Source organism: Seriola lalandi, unplaced genomic scaffold (assembly GCF_002814215.2).
Source record: "Seriola lalandi dorsalis isolate HSWRI2012SDOR001 ecotype SW California unplaced genomic scaffold, Sedor1 jcf7180002054879, whole genome shotgun sequence".
Lineage (NCBI taxonomy): Eukaryota > Metazoa > Chordata > Actinopteri > Carangiformes > Carangidae > Seriola > Seriola lalandi.
In genome coordinates this window covers 1,865,128-1,881,367 of record NW_019525432.1, presented here as the reverse complement: position 1 = coordinate 1,881,367, position 16,240 = coordinate 1,865,128, and the positions used below count along the sequence as shown (strand labels likewise).

Genomic DNA, 16,240 nt, shown 5'->3' with positions numbered 1-16,240 from the left:
AATTTTATAAATCATTTGACAACAACTCAGAGTTTTGACAGCGCACAGCTGTTTCCTAAAATCTGTAACTGGTGGTTATAGATGGTTAATTTTAGTGCAGTCTCTGGTTTAGTCATGTGACACAAATCACATGGTATCCATGCGGATAAAACCCACCTCTCGTATCTGATTGGCCTACATCTCTCCACGCTACTATATGATTGGTCGAGAGAAAACGTCAGTAACTTTTGTCTTGCGGTTTGTTATTTACTAAGTGTTTTGGAGAGGTGTAGGCTGCGGGGTCATGTGTTGTTGTTAGGAGTTTGGTCTGAGTACTTTTCTGTATCTTGTGTTTCTGAGCTCGAAGCAGAAGAAATGCGGTGCTGGTACTTTGCAGCTGCTCTTCTGTGCGCTGCCATAGGTAAGAGACAACATTTCATCTGCTACTTCGTGATTTCAGCTTGCTACATGCTACAATAGCAGCTAGTCGTTATGATAGCTACGTTATCGTTCAGGGTCCTGGCTCATATTCTCTGAAATAAACTGCCATATAGCACTGGTGGAAAAACTGTGATAATTTTGTTAAAATACCAGTAAAAACCTGCCTGTTTCAGTCTTGGAAATGTGCAGACGTGTGCAATTTACGCCAAACTTCCGCAAAAAAAAAAGTAAATTTAGAATTGACTTGCTTTTCTGGATGACTACATTCTCCTTAAAATACGGTTTACGATCCCAATCGAAACTGTTAAATTTATTCTTTAGTTCGTCTTATATTAAATGTACCATGCGACGCTTACTTAACTAAAACTTAATGAAATCACTCTCAAAGGGCTTCCCATGCTCTGCCATTCTGTATGTGTAGGAAGGGAAGAATACAACATTGGCTAAATTACCACATTTTCATTTCAAGTGATAAGGACACACTGTTAGAGCAATTGCCTGATGTAAGAATATAATTACACTTATTCTATTTGTCCTGTTTGTCATATGAAATAAATGGAGGAGATCAATAAAAGGAGTGAAAATGCATTTCCTGTGTTTGTTTCAGCTACAGAGGGAAAAGCAGTCCCTTCCACTCCAGATTTTGGGAGCAGCTATCATGTGAAAGGTAATCCATGTACCACGAGAGGATTCAGGGTGTCCTTATCTCAAAACGTAGCCTCATTACTTAACTGCTCCACATTTCCACTGCAGGAGTGATCTCTCTGCCCTATGCTGAGATCAAGGAGCCATTCGAGGCCTGGTTAGACCTTCCAGCACAGTCCAGCAGAATAGACTACTACCATGGTAAGAAAACCTCTTGACCCTCTTGGCTGTTTCTCTTAAAACCTGACTCTGTATCTTCCCCGCTTGGTTGGATTAGTGATGTGAAACTGATATCCTGTTGTGTCAGACCAAAGTGACCGGAGTGGAGCATAATCACTCAGTGTATAAGGAAAGAGGTAAAGAAGTGCTGACTCATATTACATATTCATGTGACTCTGAACCTTTGATTTGCAGTATTTCAGATGAGCTCTGGTTCCCCAGTCATAACAAGGTGCTTATGTTAACAAATGGATAAGGAAGTCTATAATTGTTTAGTTGCAAAGGAAGAAATATTTTCATATTGGGTATCCAGAGCAGAAATGTTATTTTGTTGGGCCTTCCTCTTTTTTTTTTTTCTACAGCAAATTAAACGTGCACAAAACATTAACCTACTCTATTCATCTCTACAGTTATCACTGTTCAGTCTGTGAGTAAATAAATACTCGCACTACTTCACCGCTGAGTTACTTCGTGAGAAACGCTGATATGCTCACATGTGTTTTTCACACACGGTAGCGGCACCGCTTCAATAGTGTCTGTATGTAGTCTTGTGTAAAAAAGACTTTCCTGATGTCGGTCAGCTCACTGTCAGTGTGGTATATTGTTGTTTGGGGACAGGAACTGACACGGACTTGCTCGGCCAAGTTCCGGGTGATAGTTATAGCCTACAATAATGGTGAATCACATCACTTTCTTATGGCCCCATAGCAAATGTTTCATGGTGCAGTGTAGGTCTGCAACCCAGGAAGTGGAAAACCTCTGCCTCAAAGGAGCCAATAATGTCGTAACTTTAACGTCTCTCATTTTGATCACCAACAGGCCAAGTGTCGACATACCAGTTGGGGGCAGACGAGCAGTGGGGCGTCGCCTATAAAATCACTCCTGAGACCACAGAGGTGGAGCAGAATGTGATGAAGTGCTTTCAGGTCAACGGAACAAAGAATGAAACGGTCACACCGCAGGCATCACTGCCTGATGTACAGGGCTTCCAGGTGTGTGTGTGTGTGTGTGTAAAAATACTCAGTTTAGTCTTTAAACACCAAAACATAGTCTTATAGTCTTATCAGCATAAACAAACTTTAACTTTGACCTGTTTTCACTGCATGGCACCAGGTGAGATCCTGCATTATTTTACAGTACAGAAACAGACATACCAGCAAGTGTAACTATTTGCTCATTCAGCTGATGCATGTTTTGGTGTTGCACTACAGCAGTCAAAGAAACTGGTTTAACACTCCCTGCCGTGCAGACTGTGTGGTTAATTCCTGTAAAGGGGCTGTAGAGCCTCCAGAGAGTCTGTTAAACTGCAGCCTTAATGAGTGAGATTTAAATTCATTGTGAGTTTGATTCTTCTCTAGTCTCACAGCTTTGCACCAATACAAACTCATAGCGGTGTTGATGACTGGGGAAAAACAGGGTTACGTAAAAGCAAAGCAATTGGCATAATCTTCTTTATAATAGTGAAATAATAGCATTCAAAATAATTATACTAAGGCTTCAGATTACTGTTAATAAAATACTCTCATCTCTGTGTTCTCACATGTTAAATGTTTGTTCCCTCCATAGTTCCTGAGGATGGAGTACTACGGAGGCTCCCTGTGTGAGGTCTGGCAGAATGTGACTACTGTGGGTTACAAGAAGAACACATACACACTGTGGGTGACCCATTCAGAGAAAGCTGCGGATGGCAAAGAGCCCGCCACTCCCCTCCACTATGAGATGATGGGCTACAACACACTGCTGGGGTCCCACTATGACAAATACTTGGTGGACTATAAGGAATTCAGCACTCATGTTGACCCCAAAGTCTTCTCCCTGCCAGACGGTTTGTGGCCTCCTGCTGTAGTTACATACTGTACATGAAGACCAGTTAAAACGTGAAGAAAACGTATATTTGTTCTGTCAATTTTCCCTCTGTAGGGATGAGCTGTGGGGGATTTCCTGGTCCAGGAGTGGAGCACCACATGTTGGCCAATCCGATGAAAGATCTCATCCACACCTCCGCGGCAGGCCACTCGCAGCGCATGTTCAGCCATTTTAAGGAGAAATTTCAGCGTCAATACAGCGACGAAAGAGAAAACGAGAAGAGGGAGCACGCTTTTGTTCATAACCTCCGGTGAGAGGGAAAAATAATACAGAAGAGTTGTGACACTGGCAGCATCACCATTATGATCTTCTCTTAAAGGACATAGCCATGTTTAAATGCAGTCTGCAGTTGAAGGATTTTACATGACCTGATAACTGTGTCCTTGTTTGCTACTCTAGGTACGTTCACTCCAAGAACAGAGCAGGGCTGCCTTTCGCTCTGGCCCTGAACTCTCTGTCAGATCGCACCATGTCAGAGCTGGCCACCATGAGGGGAAGGAAAAATGGAAAGACTCCAAACAGAGGGCTCCCCTTCCCTTCCAGGGTTTATGAAGGGGTGAATGTGCCTGATTCACTTGACTGGAGGCTTTACGGTACATATAAATACAAATATGTACGTCTGAAATGTTCACCCAAGATGCATCTGTTTGGCAGGACACACTAGTATTTACATCAGCTCTTCCCTTTCAGGTGCTGTGACCCCAGTGAAGGACCAGGCCATATGTGGCTCCTGCTGGAGCTTTGCCACCACTGGGACAGTAGAGGGCGCTCTCTTCCTAAAGGTAAGGAATAATAAGGAAGCAGCTTGCACCACAGTCACTGGCCCCAATCTGTTCTTTATAACTGACTGGGTTTTTTCCATATGCTCTTTGAAGCCACAGATGTTCAGCATGAGGCTTTGTCTGTCCATGTTTTTGATTGATTTGCATTGCAGTTATTGGCATTTTTTCTAAAATTTGTAACCAATGATAAGATGTGGTGTCTACTGCAGGGAAGTGGGTCATTTATGCAGAAAACCTACAGCAGATTACAGAGAAATGAAGGATATATAGCGTCAAACATGCTATAGAAATGCATTAATGATTAACATGATCTAGATATGAGATGAAGTGAGTTACGTTGTTGGGACAATGTTCAAAAACAGCAGCACAATAGAATAAGGTTTTAAAAAATGACCAGTGTGAAATGCATAGAATTATAATTACTGTGGACTTTTGTCTGAGGATGAACTGAGGATAGTCCAGAGTCAGTTTATTTAAATAATTTTGTACATCTGATGCCCTTCAGTTGAGGAGTTGAAAGCTTGAGAAAAGCATCACTGAGTGAAGAGAGGTCTTCCCCTTCAGACCAGGGGCCACTCCACAAGACGAGTCATTGTGTAACTTTCACTCACATTAGACAGACTTGACCATGTGTGTGAATAAATAAAACTGAGTGAATGTCAGCTTTGGCCTCCCTCCATCCTGTGGAAAGGCAAAGAGCTCAAAGGCATTCCTTCTCCGGTGTTGCTAAGCAACTCAATCCATAACATTGGACCTGTTTGGTATGGGGTTTGATGGTACCCCATTGAAGTGACCAAATTCCTACACACACACACACACACACACACACACACACACACACACACGGGAGGTGCGGAGGTTATTTAAAAAATATTTCTAAGTTTAGAAAAGCCTTGACAACATTAAGAAATGTTGTTTCAAGTAACATTATAATTCAATAACAGTTAATCCATTGGTTACATATTTAACTAATATTTAAACCTATAAAATCTCAAAAACATGAACAATATTCCAACAAAACTTGCAGCAATTTGTTAAAAAGCTTTTTTTGTTTTTCTTTTTGCAAATGGAGGCAAGCAAATCCTACCATTTAATGTTTTACAGTTGCAGTTTTACGGATTACTACACTGTTTTGCCACATGTCAAAAATAACAAGACCACAGAGTTAAGAGCTTCTGATCAGATCTGGGGGTGAGTGCTCCACTAATTGCTGCAAGTACAGTTTGATTTGACTGTGAGAAAGTGCTGTTGAGGGATCCCAGCGGTTCGTCTTTGTGCCTTTGCCAGCACACAGCGCGGCAGCAGGAAGTGACCTGCGTCCCCGTCCCCACAGGCATGTTCATAAACAGAGGGCCCCCCAGGGGCCAATTTTAAATGTACTTCTTCGTGATCTCACAGCGTCTGCCTAGCAACCTGTAGATAACAGCTGGTGTAACAATGTTTGTTATAAACTTCACTGTGTCTCCATCTTAAACCATGAGCACATGTCTGGCTGCCTTCTCTGCTTTAGTTATGTACTCACTGTATTTTCTACATGACCTTTAGTCTAATTTCTTTTCTTATGTGATCAGTGATTTCTTGAGTTTATTTTAGGTTTTGAGAGGCTGGTTTGATGGTATGAGATGACAGAGTTGGTGAAACTGTTGGTGTTGTTATTCAGAGAATTTGATTGATGCAGAGAAGGGACAGGTTAATAATCCGCATTTGGAGCATAGTCACATGGTTTCTTCTTGTCTTGCAGACGGGCTCCCTGCAGGTTCTGTCTCAGCAGATGCTGGTGGACTGTTCCTGGGGTTTCGGCAATAATGGCTGTGACGGAGGGGAGGAGTGGAGGGGATACGAGTGGATAATGAAACATGGCGGCATCGCCACAACAGAAACTTACGGAGCCTATATGGGAATGGTGAGTGACTATATAGGTGAATAACCGGTATATAGTCAATACTGAAGGAGAGTGAGTTTCAATTCACTCTTGTTCAGTATTTTTCTTCTTATTTTTATTTTATTTTATTTTTCGAGGACGCAAGCAAAAATAAAACACATGTTGGCAGCAGTATTTCTTCCAGCTAAACTTGGGGATAACTGCCAAAATACAGAGTTACAAGTATGTGTGAGTCCAACTGACTGCATCTAATTATGTCCAGGAAAAAGACAGTGAGGCACCTTGAGACATTTTCCACCAGTACAATGTGCCTCTGAAAATTTTAGATTTTCAGTTTTTCATTGTTTTAAAAGTTTAAAGTAACGCACAGTGTGATTTCTAGGTCTGCTGAGGAACTATGACAGAATAATGTTTTATTTTTCTTTGTGACTGGATGAGAGACATCAGATGTGTTTTTGTTTTCCTGTCTGAACAGAATGGATTTTGCCACGTGAATGCATCCCAGCTCACTGCACAAATCCAGAGCTACACCAATGTCACATCAGGAGACGCAGACGCCCTTAAGTTGGCTCTCTACAAAAACGGGCCGGTGGCTGTTAGTATCGACGCATCCCATCGATCCTTTGTTTACTACAGCCACGGTGTCTACTATGAACCTGCCTGTGGTGAGTTCACCCCTCAATGGTGCTTCTACTTTTTACAGCCACCACTGTCTTCCTCTCTCTACAACTCAGCATGTTCCTTGTGTTTTTCAGGTAACACCACGGATGATTTGGACCATGCTGTGCTTGCAGTGGGCTATGGGACCCTGAACGGGGAGCCATACTGGTTAATAAAAAACTCATGGTCCACCTACTGGGGCAACGACGGCTACATCCTCATGTCTATGAAGGATAACAACTGTGGCGTCACCACTGATGCTACATATGTAACACTGGCATAGATGTGCTTTTGTCCTAATGTTAAAACCACTACGTGAATGCGTGAGGATGAATGACCCCAAATTTGGAAGTGTTGAGAAGAGATGTAGGTGTTACATCAGACTGAGCTGCTTGATAATAATAACGTGTTAAATATTGCTGATAAATGGCGACTGAGTGAACTCGCACAAAGCACACATATGCATTTTCAAAAATGGTCCTGATGAATTTACTGCTGAGGACACGTTGGCACAGTGCCTTCCTTTCAGTTGTACAAAGCACATTTTGCGACACATTTCCATTTGTTGTTCATAATTTTAATTTTTGTAATTTGTTGCATCGTTTCAAATGCACTGATCTGGAATCAATGCAATAAAAAAAATAAATGGAAAATTGACCATTTGCTGGTTTTAGTGACATCTCAGATTCATGCAGTGGAATAACAGCGTATCGCCCCCACACACTTTGATATTTTCCATCACACTGGCCTCAGATTTCTTTGCTATATTAATAATAGTTATTGACGAATAGAATCCCTTTTACTGAGTAACATATACTACTACATGACCAGTGCTTCTGATCCATGCTGGGGTTTTTTTATATATATCTAATTCGTTTACATAATAACAGCCCTTAAACACTTTAAAAATCATGGCATCTAAAATGAAAATAAACCTCTACAAGAGAAAGATAAAATCAAATATGTCTACATGCTGATCAGTCACATCCAAGTTCTCATACAAAACTACATATGAACTACAGTAGTCTAACAAAAGGCTACATTAGGCATAATGAAGTAACTAGTGCATGCAATTTCACTTGACTAGTTTTCTTTTCTCTTGGCTTGAGAACATAAAATAGAAAACGAGGCAGTTGCTTGTTCGATACAGCATTGAGATACAACAAAGATATGCCACAAACAGTCCACAAAAATATTATAAACGTGCTTTTAAGAAACGCACAAAATGTAAAATTGTTCTTCAGTCCTGAAAAATAGAAAGTCCTAAAAAGAGCTGCTCAACAGGACTATGTGTGCTGCATTCGAGAGGAAGTGGCAGTCTACTAAAGTCTTCTCACCCAATTTGACTCTTCACATCAACACAGGTTTAGAAGTTTGAGCTGAGCTGCTGCCTGTAGATGTGTAAATACAGGAATATACAAATATGCAATCTGCAAAGTCTTTAGGGGAACTATTTATTCTGTCTCACCACGTAATGAAAATATATCAAAACTAGAATAACTTTTAACTTCTGAGGAATAACACAAGATTGCTAAACAGGACTATTCCTGACTTAGACGGATGTTTACTTGCATTTGGTAAAACAGTAGGCTATTGATCTGCCCTGGCAGCAGAGCTGAATGCCTGCTTTGTGCACATGCGCATGCACCTGCATGCTAGTTTGGTGGGTGAGATGTGTTTGGCTTTCTTGCATAAACCTCTTAATCAGGTCCTGACGTGTTATTGCATAGAGGATGATTGAAGAACTGTACCTGGTATCAAAGTTGAGGCAGTATATTGTGTGAATAATGGCATGTGTGCACCCACGTGAATACAGTTAGGTCTGGCTTGCTAGATGTCGTAGCTCCTGCTCCTCTGTGCTGCTGGCCGATTGGCTAATATCCTCACACATCTCAGTGTTGTCTTTGTTGCAAGGAGACCTGCAGGAGACAAAACACAAAGTACACACTGAGCCGGTTGCAGAGCTTGGGTTTTCTCATGGGAACAAACAAGGCCATGATATTTGAAATCCTGCTCAGGTTCATGGAGGCTGAGCAGCCAGGGGCACACTAAAAGCTCTGTGAACTAACAGCTCACAAGTGAATATGCAGAAACTGTGATAACACCTCAAGTGTTAGAATTACATGTAGAATTAAGAAAATTCAGACTTCACATCTTATACTTAGTTTGCTCACAAGCAGCTCTCTCCTTTCTGTGATGAAGAAACTACAATTAAAGTCTCCACAATTTACCACTGCTTTCCTCAGTACTCACAGAAGCCCCATCCCAGTGAAAACGAGGGTCACATTAACGTACCTCATGTCCCAGTTCTCTGCGTCCTCCACTGTATCAGGAAGAGGTCTGTCGGCAGTTTCTGGCAGTGCCAGGGCCAGAACAGCACCCAGCAGCGGGGAGGTACCGAAGATGACCAAAGGCGTGGTGGGGCTGTGGTTATGAAGCATGTTGATGATGGGTGCTAACACACCACCCATCCTCGCAAACATGCAGGAGACACCTATTCCCGTTTGTCTATGGGAACACAAGGAAAAGATTTTGTAGGAATTACACTAAGAGATAAAAAATAAAATGCTTCATGACTGTGTCTTTTGAGAAAGCGTCTCACCGTAGCACAGTGGGGAATATCTCAGCAGTGTACACATAAATTACAGCAAAGGAAGCAGTTATACCAAACTTCCCCACCATGGCGAGACCAGTGAGGACATTGGGATGATCTACAGACACAGGGAGGGTGAGGACAACAGGAAAGACAAAAAAGGAGAGAAAGTCTTTTATGCAGCTTTGTTATAAAACGATATGAATGTAAATAAACAGTGTCCATCCTACCTGCAGGGACAGTGAGCATTAGCAGACAGGCGAGGCCTCCAACAGCCAGGAAGCTGCTCTGGGAGAGTCTGCGGCTGCAGGGCAGGACGAGCAGGACCAGAGAACGAGCCGGGATCTCAACCAACCCGAACACGAACTGGGTGAGATAGAGGTTTGTCCCTAACCTGGACACACCCAGTGAGAGCCCGTAGTACACCAGCACATTCACAAACCTGGGATTGTAAAGGAGGAACAGGGATATGGTCAAAGAGAAAAGAGAGAGAAAGAAGATTGCATGCACACATACAAACAAGATTTACCAGATGTAGAACAAGATGATAGCCCTCTTCCTCATCTGAGGTGTTCGTACGAGATCCACTGCCGAGTAACTTCGCTTCCCTCCAGCTAAAATCTCACACTTTGCAACCTGATGCACACACGGACATGCACATAAACCAAAAACCAAGAATGAATTGATCTTAACAAGTATTGTGTTACTCTGTGTTATAGAGCACCATTGTTGTCCAAAAAACCATCAATACTAAATTTACTTTAAATACTCACTAGAACACCAAATGTGACTGTTTGAGTAATATTTACTAAAGAATACAATACCTGGCTGTTTCAGGAAATAAGTGGTAGTTAGACACAGAAATAATTGAGAAATACACTTATTGATAAAGACTTTGATGAGAGGATTGATACCACTCTCTTACCTGTCCTTTAAATAGCAGCAGCACACAAGAAAACATTTTAAGCAGAGATAAGAGACACACCTGTGCAGCGGGAGGTAAAACTCTGCCATTGACAAGTGCTGCCTTGCGGAGGAGTGCGATGGCTTCCTCTCTCCTGTCGTTGGCCAACAACCATCTGGCAGACTGAGGGACCACCCTGACAGGAGACAGAGAAGAGAGAGGAGACAAGAAAGTGTGGACAGAGTCGAGAGAGAGTGCCAGGAATAAGAGGAAAAGAGGATCACAAAGAGGGTATTCATGTCCAAGAAATGTATAAATTCACAGTGGATCTAATGTTCAGATGTCCTTTCAATCTCCCACCATATATAGAAGATGAGCAGGAAGCCCGGGACTGAGATGGCCAGTTGCAACTTTCTCCAGTCTCGTATCAGGTATGCTACACCTGCTAGCAGCATGTAGCCCAGGCCAAAAGCATAGTCCGTGATGATGCCAGCCAGCATGCGTCTCTTGGTGCATGTCCACTCAGTGCCTTTGGAGGTATAACAGTGGAGGATTGGGGAGAGGAGAGGAGAGGATCATGGGTATTGGTGGTTTGAGGCTTTAAGGTAGAGGAAAGAGTGGCAAGGGTTTGTGCAGGAGGTAGCACAAAACAACATGAGACATAATTACACTTGAAGTACATTAATTTGAAGGTCTTACAGATGACTACATTAATCCACTGCTTTCCTTGAATGATACTGGGCAGTTTAACATCTGTTTACTATCCAGTTTCCATAATCCACATGCAAAGAATCAACACCTCCTGCAATATAGCCTGCTTATCACCAGCATATGTTTGCCATGCTAACGTCAGGAGGCTAACATGCTAACAATCACAATGCCAACATGCAGATGTTTAGCAGGTATAATCTTTACCATGTTCACCATCTTAGTCTAACATGCTAGCATGCTAACAGTTTTGTCCTGAGGGGAACACGTAGACCTGTAGCAATTTCCATGACAATCTATCCAATAGCTTTTGGGACATTTACCTCAAAACCATAAATATGGACTTCACAGTGGAACTAAAGGAAAAGTCAGGTGAAATCAAAGTTTCAAAGTTTGTAGGATTCGTTGTGCGGGTACAGTGAGTTTCCATGGCTAGCCATCCAATCGCTGCCGAGATATGTCCGTCTGAATCAAAGTAGTAGTTGACCGACATTGCCATCCCTGGAGCCACACCACTAGCCTGGCTAAAAACTATCTCCATCTCTGAACTGTCAACTTTTTAGATAGTGAGAAAAACAACCTTGTGCAACATACAACCATTTGATTCACAGCCAGGTGATCCTTGTTGGATGACATTGGATGACATTTGACCACCTTCCTATTTGGGAAGGTGGTCTCAGACTTTTGGACCCCACTGTATATATTTCATGGATTTTGGAAGGATATTGTTAGCCTAAGGGGCGGGAGAATTATTTTTTTTAAATCATAAAATGTCATAGAAGTCTCTTAATGTAGCTGCACCCCTAAAAGCTAAGACCATATCCAAAGCTCCCTGGACACATACAGCTTCTATCTACATTATAAACTATTTGAAAAAGCTCAATAGAAATACAAGGGAATCTGACTTTTCAAATCTGATGCAAAATCATGACTTTTTTTTTTTTCTCTCAGTACACAACTCATTAATCCTCGTCCTCACATCTCATCATTTCTCAACAAATAAAATGGTCAAACAACCACTCCTACCACTGTTGCTACAGCAGTGATCTCAGGTCTCATGTTTGTTTTTAGCTGTGTGCGTGTGTGTTTGGTTAGTACCAAGTACAAAAGCATTGATGATGACTCCAGAGATCGTGGTGCCAACTACAAAGCGAAGAATCACATAGACAGGGAAGTTGGGTGCAAAGGCCACAGCGACTCCAAACACAGTCTGAAGGGCGATGGACAGCAGCAGGATGAAGCGTCGGCCGTACCTTGCACAGAGAGAGAAAAGGTGGACATGACTGTGCTCTCTAAGCGCATGCATAAATGAGTGCATAAGTGAATCAGTGTGGCTGTGACAGGGTGAGACCAGTAAGCACAGGCCAGTATGGAGTGTAACACACCTTCAGGAATTTCACTATGTACGTATGGGAGAGTTTTAGTGTCCCATGAACATTTATGCTTCACCCTGTGAGAAATACTGACTGTATTTTATATGTCGTAAGAATTACATTATTTTTCAAAATATGTTTAAGGCAGCTATAGGAAAATTAGAAAGGAACAGCAGCAATCAAACCCTAATGTGTAATTTTAGTCCTTCAACTCCATCTGTATGAAGTGTCAACTGCCCCACTTACACATGGATACTACACACCAAGGACTCCAGCTGTGTCTGCTCCCGCAGCCATGCTTTGATGTTGGGGATCTGGCTATGTGTTGTATCTGTGCAAAGTGAGAGCTTACAGGGCTCCAGGCAAAGCAAGGGAGAGCTGGGAAAGCAGCACACAGCCTACCTGTCAGCCATGGCTCCAAACACCACGGATCCCACCAACAGGCCGAACATGTAGACAGATGATCCAAGACTGTTGAGTCCAGCTTTGTCGCACACCAGGTCCCACTAGTAGATGAGAAAACCCCAACAGTTACTGCATCATATGTTAATTTTGGTTAGACGGTCGTGTTTTTCAATAAACATAAGTTTGCGCATATTAATCCGTGCTCGTTCATAAACATGAAAAAATAATATTTTTCACCATGAAGAATGACCAAAAGTCGTCCCTCACTTTAGTGTATTGGCGCTGGTCTGCATCTCCGAGCTTTAAGCCTCTTCGGGAAATCTTCTACTTCGTCTCCCATATAGTAGATTAATGCATTCGCCCGATTCTCCTCCGAGCTTGAATTGAAGTTGCTCGCTTGGCGGGAATCCCTCGAATGACCCGTATGCATTTTGTCCGCTCGTGCAGCTTGGGAAAAATCAAAGGGGACCGGGGGCTGAATGCTAAACGTAGCGCTGCGCGTGTTAGCCACCATGCTAGCTTCTTCCCCGCTCGGCTCCACTTCGCTCTCACTCGTCTAGCGCTTTCACCAAACTCCTTCTTTTTCCTCCCGGCAGACGTATCGTCCCGACGTGGGCTCACTAAATTTTCCGACACCATGTCTTGTTTTTACTAAACATAAGCTCACGAGACTCACGGGTAACTTCACGTTTTACTTCTTTTATTGACTTGAACTCTTCTACGACCGCCACACGTTGACCGTTGACCTTACAGCCTTCCCATAATGCACCGTAAACCAAACCTGTTTCCTATTGGTCCGTCCCTAACACAGGCTTCTTAGTGTAACTTGTAAAACATATATAATGTACCACCATAAATTATTAACAGATACCACATAGACAAGGGAGGAGTGGGACATTGATGCTATTTATCCACTATCACATCAACATAATAAACAGCCTTCGTACATTCCCTATGTCATGTATGGTTAACAATGTTCAATCTTAAAGATTATGGTTGCCTTAGGATACTTTCAGATGCTGTTAGATCCCTTAATTTATTTTTTCTGCATTGGTTTTATAATAAGAAAATCTCAAAATTAGTCATCATTTAAGACTTATATTAAATGTAAAATCTATCTCTCATTTTGTGGAGTGGAACAATTACCTGTTTCCATGCAGGACAGTGACTTTGTGAATGATTCACGCTGCTTTTCACCGCTGATTAAACAAAGTATTAATCATCCTAATTTACCTCGGTGACTGTAGTGCTCTGGAAAGTCTCCTGGCTGTACACCCATCCATGGCCACATGGGACGCGCTCAGTCCGGTTTCCCTGCAGCATGACATCGGGAGAGAAGCAGAGGGAATCCGAGAGGCTGAAGTTCAGGCTGAGTGTGCCCGGGGAGGAGGACTTATTCCCGGCTACTGAGCTCGAGTTGTCTCGGCAGTGATGCGGTGGCGTGGCTCCGGTAAAGATGCTCACCATCATGTGGAAGGCGAGGAGGATCTGGGGTAAACAAATCCATATGTACAAAATTTTCTGATATTTCCCGAAGCCTCCGATGGCAGAGAGGATCTGGTCGAAATTCATTTTGGGGAATCTAGGCCAATTTGGAGATTGGGGTCTTCTAGTGGATCAGCCAGTGGGAAAAGGAGGCGGAAAGCTGACAATAAAGCAGAGAGGCGGTGGGGAGCTGTGTGCCGTTCAGGAGGTAAACAAGATAAATCAATTCCCATGTGCAGCCACAGTCAGTCCAGCTGCATTCTGCCAACATGACCCATCTTTAACAAACCTGAACTGACCCGAAGAAAACATCTCCTTCCTTCCAGCAGCAGCAGCAGCAGCATCTATTCTCTCCAAATGTGGGTTCACACAGGTCGATGAAAACAAAAACATCATCAGCTCACCTGCATGATAATAATGTGGAAACCAGAAAAGTAAAATGTATCAGCTTGATGCACGGAAAACTAAACGCAAAATTGTCCTCGTTGCATCCATCCCTTAAAAAAGTGAAGAAAAGTGGGGAAAAAAAAACAAAGTCATGCGTCCAACAACTGTGCAGCCAGAGGTGTTGTGAGGCTCTGGATGTTTCCACTCTGTGCGAAATCTAGAGAAACCCAAACATGTTAATGGCAGCTGGGAGCGCGTATGGTGTGATGCAGCCTATCCGTTACATATAGGGCAGGGTCATAGCATCATTACAAAATCCCATAAAACACGCTCCAGCGGGAGAATCACACCACAACACTGCCGCGCTGTTATCCTATAGGTGACTGCATTCAGTGTTTTTCTTTAAGGAAAATCGTTTAAGCATCACTCACACATGCTGTCATGTATCATGCAGAGTGGCGGGAACCCAGTGTTTATCTGTAGGAGGCTATGTACAACACAAACACCTCCATAAACCTGCAGCAATAACAGTGTCTATTGTCCACAAAGGCCCTCTGCTGCCATCTGCTGTTGGAACATTGAATTACAGGTTTAACAAGGGACTCGGTCTGTTTGCTGCTCAACACAATGCATGTGGTTCTCTTGTACAATGAAGAAGATTATTTTGTTTGACAGTCAGTCAGGGCACTGGATGAAGAGTTGCCTTCAGGTGCTCCCCAACAAGTGTCTTCCTTCATCTTTGCAGGTTTTCTTTATCATGGGCTTTGGGCCTGTTTTCAAGAAATATATATTGGACTGTGCTGAAATGCAATTTTCTGGCAGGCCGCCATAATATCTGTTGCAGACGCTCTTTCCTGATTTTGTCTTGTTCTCTGTTTCCCCTGCCAAACTCTACATCTGTTTACCTCTCAAGCAACTGCTTGTGGAAATAAATATAATAACTGTTGTGATCTAGGACTATTTCTGCTTCTGTAGTAACCATGTTAAGTGATGGATGAGCGCATGTGCATAAAAGTCACTGTGCAGTGACTAAATACAATGAACAGGCTTTGTACAATGTAACTGATGAATACAAGTCATACAATAAAAACACTAACGACACTGTTATTAAAATGCTGTATGCTTTAGTCGGGTTACTAAATCCCAAGTCCAAGTCCAAGTCATCAACATTGAGTCTGAGTTCCAAGATGGGCTCCAGTGCTCTACTCTGGCACAGCCAAAGAGCTGACGTACAAATAAAAAAGATGACATAGCTGTCCCCATTTCAAGGGGAGATTATTTACTGTGTGTGGCACAATAGCCAAACAAGTGCGCTACTAACAAAAAAGAAAAAGAGTCTGAATGCAGTTGATTCTCAAGTCCAAGTCAAGTCCTGAAAATCACTCACTCAAGTATCACAACGCTGGCATAGAGGTTTTAGGTAGCATGGAGCCCAGGGCTGACTTTGTTTGGCATAAACAGGTAGACCACAGAGAGGAAAATACAACAAAGACTTTGCATTTCACTTTGCAAAAATGAATGTAGCCAATGACAGCATTGTTGGGTGGGTGGGGACTCAGTTATGTCTAGTTCTTCTCAGGAGAACAATGGCTCCTCTCTGTTTAGTCCAGCTGGTCAAGAGGGAGCGAATCACTGCAGGTTCACGGGAATCTGAGTCCCGTTTGGCCAGTGTTCAATCAGATTAATGCCTGTTTTTCATTGTAGGCATAATAATGAACCTTGTACTCAGTTGCTGCAAAATGTTTATTAATATATAAAAACAAATATGCATCATTATATTCTCTCATGTCCTATTATATACATTCATGTTTTTGTCACTTTAACATAAAGGGAAAATGCTCATGCAGTCAAAAAGTGAAAATAAATAAATAAATAATGTTGTTGATAATGGTAATGGTGTTTGCCCATAAT

The 16,240-nt window shown here is 42.5% G+C and overlaps 2 protein-coding genes across 2 annotated transcripts; one reads left to right on the top strand and one right to left on the bottom strand.

Annotated features, from left to right (window-relative positions):
• Positions 1-232: 232 nt before the first annotated feature.
• LOC111671457 (digestive cysteine proteinase 1) lies at positions 233-7,136 on the top strand. The gene is made up of 11 exons (XM_023428546.2): positions 233-400; positions 1,028-1,087; positions 1,174-1,266; positions 2,104-2,276; positions 2,851-3,109; positions 3,205-3,400; positions 3,550-3,743; positions 3,841-3,932; positions 5,674-5,835; positions 6,290-6,479; positions 6,570-7,136. Exons 1-11 carry the CDS (start codon positions 355-357, stop codon positions 6,755-6,757), a joined length of 1,653 nt encoding a protein of 550 aa, XP_023284314.1. The 5' UTR covers positions 233-354; the 3' UTR covers positions 6,758-7,136.
• LOC111671458 (solute carrier family 22 member 6-B) lies at positions 7,030-14,677 on the bottom strand. The gene is made up of 10 exons (XM_023428547.2): positions 13,691-14,677; positions 12,455-12,558; positions 11,778-11,932; positions 10,332-10,500; positions 10,053-10,167; positions 9,597-9,703; positions 9,298-9,509; positions 9,077-9,185; positions 8,770-8,982; positions 7,030-8,393 (listed from the first exon to the last, which is right to left on the bottom strand). The coding sequence occupies exons 1-10, from the start codon at positions 14,027-14,029 to the stop codon at positions 8,291-8,293; spliced, it is 1,626 nt and encodes a 541-aa protein (XP_023284315.1). The 5' UTR covers positions 14,030-14,677; the 3' UTR covers positions 7,030-8,290.
• Positions 14,678-16,240: the final 1,563 nt, after the last annotated feature.